The 10348-nt window shown below is 38.5% G+C and overlaps 1 protein-coding gene across 2 annotated transcripts in view; it reads left to right on the top strand.

Annotated features, from left to right (window-relative positions):
• The first annotated feature begins 6607 nt into the window (after nt 1-6607).
• Nucleotides 6608-10348, top strand: part of LOC133126828 (excitatory amino acid transporter 5-like) — a 40579-nt gene continuing 36838 nt past the window's right edge. The window contains exon 1 of one of the 2 annotated variants that reach the window (XM_061239238.1): nt 6608-6751. In XM_061239238.1, coding sequence (XP_061095222.1) covers nt 6608-6751 — 144 coding nt within the window. The remainder of the gene's footprint in view (nt 6752-10348) is intronic. The other variant, XM_061239237.1, reaches the window with a different exon arrangement.

The following is a 10348-nucleotide window of genomic DNA, read 5'->3' as shown; positions in this document are numbered from 1 at the left end:
TCTGCACACTTGACTGAAATCAGAGAAAACAGCACCAGCCTCTCCTGACAAAGAGAAGTCCTTTGACATGTGTCCTGCTCCATTCAGTTTTTTTCCCCCACTGCAAGAGTGTTCATTACAGGTAGAAATGGATAGTTTTGTCTCTAAATGTCAGCCTATTTGTGTGCTTGTATGAATTATTTTAAAATATGTAAATACATTGATTCCATCAATGGGCGCTGTAGGCTAGAAAAAGGCTGCAATTTCACCTGTCAATCAGAAATTGGGAATCTTTATTAAATAATTCATTAAATTTATGTGGCTGTGTACACACAGAATAAGGCCCTTCACTCCCTTGCTGCTCCCTCATTTAACACCTCCCTCCTTTCCTTGTTTCTTTCCTTGCTCCTAGCTCCACCCATCGAGGGAGGCATAAAAAGAAAGAGAAGGAAAGGACGTGATGACTGGGGAAGGGAGAAAATTGCAAACGGAATGACAAGGACCTCTCTAGTGCGTCAGTTACAGACGTGGCATATGCGTGGCAGATGGGGAGGGGTGGATCCGCAGGTCGATCATATATATACATCAGACTTTCCGAAAAAATACTTCCGCAAAAGGATGCGCTGATGTTCTCTTGCTCAAAGGAGACCGGGAGTTCTTAACTTCTACTTCTAGCTCCGAGAAGGAACATTTAATGATTGGAATCTCCTTAAAGACCTGGATTTCCGGGGCAGGAGCAAGTAAAAGATAAAAAAAGAGACACAAGTGATTGGAACCCTCACTCTTCACTGCTGGTATTCTTTCTCTCTGCTGCAAACCCTCTGCAAGGCCAATTAACGCTAACTGGCTTCAGGTGTTCTCCATTTCCTCTACCCAGTTTTTTTGCCCAACCAATTACTCTCTCCTCTGCTGCAGCTCTTCACTCCTGGCATAATTAGTCAGGTGGCTGTGACAGCATAATGCAGACAGTAACCCCACTGGGACTAAAATGGTAATGCAAGTTTTGAAGAAGTTTTGTAATACACCATTGTTATGTGTGGTTGTGCTGAGATGTGAGGTGTTGACATACAGTATAGCTTCAGCAGCTTATTTTACACCTGCAATGCTCTAATGCAGGGATGCACAACACTGGTCCTGGAGGGCCGGTCTTTGAGCTGCTTTTTGACAGCTCTATAAATGATGTTGGTTCACTCCTGTACTTGAGCACAGTACAATCTTTAAGATACACTTGCAGTCTGCAGGTGTAGCTGGTGCATATACAAATATTTAAGATTATTTAGCTAATTAAATAATTAAGATGAAGCTGACCAGCCCTCGCTATGCACCCATGCTCTACTCAGTCAGCACACCGGAAAAAAATGAAATCTTGATTTTTTGGCATAATTATATTTGGAGCTATCTGCTGGTATAAACACTCTATACAGTTGTTTAGGCCCACAACCATTCGTGGGTCACAAATTTCAAGTTTGAAACTTTTTTTGTATGTGTCTGTGGCAATCAGTCAGCAATTGTCACACAATTGCGTCTGCTGTACCCAATTACATTTGTCATTTTCCTTCAGAAATGTCAGCCTTGCTATTGTTTGCTAAGTTTTTCTCAGAGAGAGGCGACAACATCCATTCACTTGAAGAATGTAAGCTTCGTCCTGTCTAACTGTGTAAATAATGTAGTTCTGGAAAAGAAAAAAAGAAACCAAAACAAACTCAAAATCATACTCACAAACACAAAATCTCTGGTTAAAATGAAGCAGGTCTGAACAACACTTAAAAACTATTTATGGAGGTGTACCTATTATGCTGCTTCAATGTTGTTTCAAGTTAAATCTATTAATCATTAGCCAGTTGTGAAAAGTAACTGAAATTCATTTTTAAAAATTAATAAAAATGAGAAATATATATATAAAAAAATCATATTGAATGTCATCTAATTCTGGCATGGCTACACATGATTCATGTGGTTGCACATAACATCAGGACCTTTTGCAGCCTATGTTTAATTTATCCGTAGTCTGCCACCATTTTAAAAGGAAGGGTAAGTTCAAGTTAATAATTTTGAAAGAGCTGTACTAATGAGAAATGCACCAATCCGGATCAGCCTTGTTCGGCTAGAAAAAACATGCCAATATTACTAAGTGAAGGTGACAGATTATTCCTCTATTGTCACTCTTGTCATCTTTATTTCTCCAGAGGGATTTATTTGAGACTGAAATTAGGCTTTTGACCACCTCTTTTTCTCCATGGATCTGACTGCCTACCAAGCCATAGAGCTTTGTCTCTCATTAGGATGAAGCCATCCTGTTCATTATTGTTTCAAAGCAGCTGAACTGTAAGGGTACATTGAGACGCAACAACTAATATCTCATAAGGCCTATTTCACTGCTAATAAATAAGCAGCAATAGTTCATCATTTATTTTAATTTCCTGACTCAAAAACTATAAGTGTTCTCTGGGCAGTAGATAGTTTCTACTATTAGAAAAGACACCTGATATTGGTAAGAAACACATTTTGTTTGTTTGTGTGTGTATGTGTGTGTGTGTGTGCGTATGTATGCATGCATGTGCGCCCGCATCTCTGAATGCACAACTCTGAATGCAATGGGCATTAAATATTGTAAAACCATTGCCTTGTCTGAAGTATATTGACTTCTGCTGTGACATGCCAATGGTAGGGTCAGAATTTGCAGCAGACAGCACATGTCTATAGATCCATCCTGCCTTGTGTCATTGTTAGTTGCTGGTGGTACAATGGTGTGGAGAATCTTTGCTTAGCACACATTAATTACCTGTTGAGTATTGTTTGAATGCCACAGCATAGCCAAGCATTGTTGCTGACCATGTGTATCTCTTTAAAGACAACCCTTTATGGCCACAGTCAACCCTTTTTAAAATTCATACTTTGAGCAGGATAATGCACCCTGTCACAATGCATGCATCATCTGAAGTTGGGTCCAAGACAGTGTCTTCAGTTTATCCCAATGGCCTGCACAATCTCAGTACAATAGAGCACCTTTGGGATGAGGGGGAATGGGAGGTTTGCAACACACGTGTTGCTGAAAAATCTGCTGTGTGATGCTATTGAATCAGCATGGATCAAGATTTTTCTAGCAGTTTCTATGCCGTGAAGGGGTCCTACATGGTACTAGATAGGCATACCTAATAAAGTGACCACTGAGTATTTATGTGCTGCATATAAAATGCATAATTAGTGGACAGTAGAAACATTTGATCAAACTTATGGATGAATTAGTGCATGTGTTATTCCACCTATTAGTTATTTCAACAAAACAAAATGTAATTGGAACACTGAACTGCTTTTATAAGACCTGCCACAAGGGGGAGTTTTTTAGTTATTGTTTTCATGAATTTCTCGCGAGATAAAAAAACAGGATGGAAATTACTAGTTAAAATTTGTCCATACAGGCCAGGTTTGTGTCTATATAACGTGATTTAAATGAAAGTGCCCAGTGATTTAAAATACAATTTCCTCTCTGAAACCTTTAGATATTTAGACACATTTTTACATACGCAATTCAGCTTTCACAAAATATTTGCTCGCTGTTTTTTTTTGTTTTCGACTCAACATACCCGGAAACAATTGCAGTAAATTTGAGGTTAAAGTCAGGGCAAGCTCCTCATCAACTCTACCTTCAGATGACCAAACGTAAAACCCACTGCAATATATCAATCCCTCAGGCTAGTGTATTAAAAGGTTAAACTCAAAATAATCCAGATATTGTTTAAATTGTGTTGATTTCCATAGATCATATCTGCCCATATGTATGTAAAGTAAATGTTGTGTTTTAAAATGCATTTTGTCCATGTGAATAATAGGTACATAAAGTAGACATTAACATTATTAATGAATGATGCATGCTAGCTTCTAGAGGTTTGTCTAATCCCAGATAATCCCTGCCTGATGAATCCAGAAAGAGAAGATATATTGGCCAAAGAGAGGGATTAGTGATGATGGGAAATGGGGATGCATGTGATGTCAAGGAAGGTGCACACGCACTCACACACACACACACACACACACACACACACACACACACACACACATACACATACACGCACACAGACACACACACACAGGCACACACACACACACACACACACACACACACACACACACGCATGCAGGCATGCCTTTCATTTCATTCATGAAACTAGCAAGACAAAAACAGATTAACTGCAAGATGTCCTCAGCCTTGAGTGCTGTGTGACATCACTTTTGAGCTGTAAACATCCAACTGTATTGTCCCTGTTTGGATTATGCTGCTGAGAAGCTCATAGTGAGCAGAGTGAAAACGGGAATCAGACAGCCACAACTTCTGCCAATATTGACCTTACATTGCTTCATATTCATAGCAAAAATCCCTCCAGAAGAGGAAAATCTGACAAACCATATAAGTAATTATTGACTAGGATCGATGATTGATCGTTAAATAAGAATGATGGGATTGCAGTGAGAGGGTTTTTCACCCAGCTCTCATCAACCTGCGATCATTTTGCTGTCGCTAACATTGGTGGTATTTCTCACTGTATCTTGAGTCCTCCTTACCACCCCAGTTAAATGTTTAAAAATATAAAAAAATAATTCATCATTTTCTGCCATCACACATGCTGAGATTATGAGATTAAGATAAATAAGAATTAAGATAAATAAAATTGATTTTCTTAAGGGTGGCCTGAGACAAAATTTCATAACTGAACACAAAACAAACAACAATAAACCTGAATAAGAAGTAACCATGTTACTTCAGTCTGGGAGTGGTAAACACATTACATTAAGCCCCCCACCGGACAGTCTGAGATATTAAATGGATGGTGTTTAAGTATAGAATATTACGTACCAAATGTCAGGATTATGGTTTCTGTACAAAAGTTTTTGGAAATCTGCCCAGCGGCCATTACAATATTTGTTCTTAAATTCCTACAGTATCTGGACAAATACAATATCTCCTCTAGTGTCTGCTGTTTTAAAGTAGGAATTATTGAAAAAATTTATTAACTTGAAAATGTACTTTTTAAATGGTACCTAGATAGTGAATGTGAATCCACTCAGAAAGGATACAGCCTGTAATTTGCTCTCTGCTGTTATCATTCTGATTGTACAACCATTCGTATTTCCATTAATCTTCCGGAAGCTTCCACTGGCTGGACAGTCATTGAGACAGACGTACACACAGGAATAATTACAAACACTCAATCCCCAACACATCTACTGTGCACTTTATTGCAACAAGATGCAGTACTGCATGGTTCTTCTCACATTTACTAAAAGAAAAAAATCTTGGCTGACTCAAGATTTTCACCCTACTAATCACAAACATCAATACTACTGCCTATAGCAGCGTGATATTTCAAGAGTTCCAAATAGCAGGTGAATTGTTATTATTGAGGAATAGTCTTTCTTGTGTTAGTTGTGCATTTAATGTAAAAGCATCCTAGAGTGTATACAATAAATCCCATTTATCAATATAAATTAAGAATGTGCATATTGGGAAATGTTTTGCAAGCAAAATCCTAGATTTAGTGGTATTGGTGTTCTGTATGTATGTATTGAGGATGATTGTAGTAAAAGAAATGAAATGAATGTGACCTTCATCTCTTCACTGGGAAGTGCTTACTGTAAGTGCCACTCAGCCTAGTGAAGCACTGAGTGGCAAAAGTACTGAGAAGCAGCATGTACCAAGGACACTGGGGGTCTGGTGGAAGCATTTGCAGTCTGATGACTGCCAATATAGAAATGTGCAATTAAAAGGACATACACAAAAAACATCTTTAAACTTGAAATCTGTGGCCCTAAACGACTGTATAGAGTGTCTATGCTAGCAGCCAGCTCTGAATATAATTGTGCAGTCTGGTTCTCATTGTTTTGTCATGAATGATTAGTCTAGTATATGCAATTAGTAGCAAGCATTTTTTTAGTTCTGGCACATCTCAACAAGCATTCAATGATTTTTAATAATTTCCATTGGTTTTGAAAGACTACTCATTACACACACAATGTGGATTAGTATTTACTAAATTAATGAATTCACCCCCCTTTGCATGTACATATGTGATGTCATTGCTCTTTCCAGTTCTTAAGTCTAAGTCCATTTAATTAAAATACCGATGTATTACCCCTGTGCACTATCTACAGTATCGTCACCACTTTTCGATTCCTGGCTCTCTGCTGGCATGGACTTACTTTCACGCATTGGCACCTCATCGCTCACGCACGCTTCTTTTCTGTTTGAAGCAATCCTCTGTTCAATTGTGCTGAGATGTTTAATCCGGCCTCAGACCCCTTTAATACAGTGTCTCCTAATAGGATTGCTGGCGTTAACCCCACGGACAATACTGCCAGCTGTCACAGGCCCTCTATTGGTGAGGGAACTGAACTGGGGGTGGCCCGTTGTGGGTGGGGCAATGGAGATGCCTGGAAAGTGTGATGATCTTCTTAGTCCAGTTCAGACAGAGCTGCCCGGTTCAAAAGCCAAAAGTGCTTTACGTGGGGGGAATCTACAATACCCGCGCTGGACTCTACTGTGACCCTCTTCGCTGCTGTTTACACTTTTCTCCTCCTATCATTCGGATTCTGTTTATATATGGGGTATTGATTTTGTGGGCACTGGGTTTTCATGATGGCTGTGGCGCTGGATGCCGTGTGGGGCCGGGTGAAGAACGTATGCAGGCAGAACGGACTGCTGATCCTCTCTGTGCTCGCTGTCGTCATAGGATGTTTGCTGGGATTTTTCCTACGGACACGGCGTCTGTCCGAGCAGGTCAGTCTGCCCTCCCTCCCCAAAACAGGTCCTCCCACACACCGCCGCCATTTGTAAAGCGTCCATCTTGCATACCCCTAAAGACTCATCCAGTCCCCTTCTTGAGTAGCATTCCTTCCTTTTTCTACTGCTTCGCCTCAGTTATACTTACCACTTCACTGAGGTTTGATATGAGAGATTACTGTAGGAATCCATCGAGAGGATGTCCCTGAGGACTGCGGTTACATTTTTCCTGCTCACAGATTATTTCAATTTATTTTTCTCTGCTCAAACATCTACAGATTGGCCATGATGGTGTTCTCCTGGTCTGATTGGTAGCAGGTTACATAGAGCATGAAGGCCAAAATAGTCAGTGCTTTAATGTCAACAGTAAAGGATGCGCTGATAGATGATGAACGATGTTCATGTTTGCATTGTGCGCGATACAATAAAGGAACTAAGACTTTATCAACATGATTTACAGTGCAGTAGAGTCTACTGTTTTCCCTAGATGTGCTCTGTTTAATGATCACCTCCAGAAAAGGTGCTTTTTTAAAAATATTTGCTGCACCAAAATGTTCAAGTTCCACAATATTTCTAAAAATAAAGAGTAGCCCTTTACTCTAACTGCCAGGGATTACCATTCAATCACACAAATGCTCTTAGTAATTGTATATTAACCAAGAGTGGTGCTTAGCCTTAAGCATTTAAAATACATTGAAAATAAAAGGCCTATGTTCTTAAATAAATTGAAATGTCCATTTTCTATTGTATTTTTTCGGGGTGGGGGCTGGGGAGAGGAAGGGTAGCCTTGTGAAAGGTCAAGGGTTTTGTGTGTATGTTGACTGAAACAACAACAGACAAGTGTCTAGTTGACTATCAGTCAGCAAACCAGTGCTAAAATATTATCTCAGCACTTTTGATGTCAATCATTGTAAAAATGATCAATTATATCACATTACAATTACCGTGCAATCATTGGGCAAATGCTCTTATCCAGAGCAATGAACAGTGTAGGTGAGCATCAGTGTTTCTCACAGGAATATAAATAGGAATAAATAGGAATATAAATAGTAAAATAATAACCTAGCAAACAACAATGTTTTTTGAATCACAAGAAGGTAAGATTAGAGAAATGACCAAAATATCTCACACAGCAATACTTATAGCATTATGCAAAAGGAATGAAAAAAAAGTATATCTAAAGTCTTATCATTTTTATCAGAAGATGAGCAAGGTTTCTGCTGTCCTGACTGCAGTGAGAGGCTCAGCCCATGACTTGGAATTTCTCTCAGATGCCCAGAGGTAGCAGAACAAAGATCTGGTAGATAAGTAGGGTCTCATGATGTTCTTTGAAGATATAATGTCCCTTTAGCTGCCCAAGGTTTTGAATATGATGCAAGTTGATATCAGCAGCAGCATCGATCTCTTCATACAGGGTGACTGAAACTGCCAATTTGACTGAGCCTGCATTTGATCACAATTATAATATGGAGTTGAGCATGACTATCATGAAATCTACATACATTTTAGACTAACTCAGTGGTATTGAAACCGAGATATCAGGCTAATGATTATGGTACTAGGATAGTATTTAGAATAGTATGAGTCTCTTGGTGAAGACTAAAGGTTCTTGGATAAAAACATGTATCTACTATCTACTGTTTAAAATATCACATTAGAGCAAGTTATATGTGTCAATTTATAGTGACACTTACTGTAACTCCAGTTACTTTTATTATTATAAGTAGTTGTGGTCGTAGTAGTAGTAGTATGGGAATTATAACAAACGCTCAGATGAATGCCATTAATCCTAATTAAGATAAGGTTTATTGCAGTATCCCACCTCCAGCATACTGCTGTTTCTGACACTATAACAGTGAACTGACTTTACATTTTTCAAACAATGTTTTAAACAAGTGATGGAAGCTGTGTATAGTTGACATTTAAGATTACTGTATCAGTAATATGAAAGCATGCTTTAGGTGATGCCTTGTAAGTGACTTGCATATATTTAAGGATTGGTGTACCATTGATGACAGACTAGTTTAAACCAATAGAAGCACTATGCTGTGGAGCACATGTCATTTGATTGCATAGTTTTGGATGAAACTGGCAAGCTGCCAGCCTTGCTTTCAAATCTCAGGATGCACGTACATATGGATTCTTTGGACACGGCACAATCACTTTTGGGAAAGTCCCAGTCTTTTTTAATTAAAGCTGAGAAGTGTAAAAAAAAAGTTTAAAAAAGTATTCAAGGTGAATTTTAACCTTTGAACATGAGAATTCATCATGTGCTTGAAGTAGTCCTTCAAAGAAGATAAAGCCGGCTAAAGTAGCAAAGTAAAGTCATAGGCTATTGAAGTTTATGATTGGCAACTTGAATGATAGATGGTTTATTGTCCAATAGATTTAAATAACAAAACTAGAGCCTTGGAAATTGCATAGATCTTCTGGCAATTGAAATGAATTAAATCTCAATACATAAATGTGTACAACAAATGTTTTCATAGACAGGTCTAGCAGCATACATCAGTGCAATTACCCCACTAGGTGGCGGGGTCTAGGCTTTGAAATCACCAACTTTAAAATCTCAGAAAGTTTCAGTTACTGTATATTAAACAGATTCGGTTTCACTGTTTCATGTTCAAGAGGAGTTTTTACCCTCATATCCTTAGTTTGACCCTCAAAGACAATTCCTTTTTGTCCCATATAAAGGACATGAGTCACATATTTTACTCTGCAGAAACTTAAACATCCAGGAACAGTCAATACAATGTTTTCACTGCAACATGTTTTTGTCATCCAATATACTAGTATTATATATTTTTTAAAATCAGGGAGTACTCACTTACATTGACCTGAACCTCAGAGTTTGTCTGATATAGTAATATCAATCACTTCAAACAAAACGGTAACTAATCGATGAGTACTGAAAGATGTATGACATTCATTCATTGATGTGTATTTGTAGACTAAGAAACCATGGTACATACCTTTTTTTCACACAATTAGTTTTACTTAAAAAAAAATCTTAGACATGACTTTGCTCAAGATATCCTCCTTTAATGAAACACATTATATGGTAGTCTATCCAATCATTTTGTGGAAGGTAGAGGAGTGGGAGGGAGGTGGAGGCCGGGTAGTTTAATTGGCTGAAATCATATCTATCTGCATTTATTTTAAACCACAGGTAGCCTAATACCACCTGCCAATATAGCCTGCAGTGTAAGTAAAATAGACAATGCAGTTGCAAGAAACATGGCAAAGAAGCAAGAGTTAGGCTTTGATATTTGGAGCCAAGTCATCAGTGGTACAAGAAAAGGCAAATATGGTGTGGTGTTTTGCAAGAAACTGCACCACAACTACAGACTACTCTGAAGGCAACTAGAGAGAAACCACTTTTCCTGAGTACAGTGAAATGGCGACTGAAGCAAAAAATACATTTTCAAATCTTTTGTGGTCTGGTGTTCATGGAGCTTGACCCACCTGTGTCTTTTCTTTTATGGATGCAGACACATCCTTTTAGACCAGTGGATCAGAAAATGAAAATCCATATGTTGTGTCCACGATAGTTAGCAGGATGAGAGTTGGCATGCACACGCAGAAGAGAGAAAA

This window comes from Conger conger, chromosome 4, assembly GCF_963514075.1.
Source record: "Conger conger chromosome 4, fConCon1.1, whole genome shotgun sequence".
NCBI lineage: Eukaryota > Metazoa > Chordata > Actinopteri > Anguilliformes > Congridae > Conger > Conger conger.
Note: the sequence above shows the minus strand (reverse complement) of the source record. Positions and strands in the feature narration are given on the sequence as shown.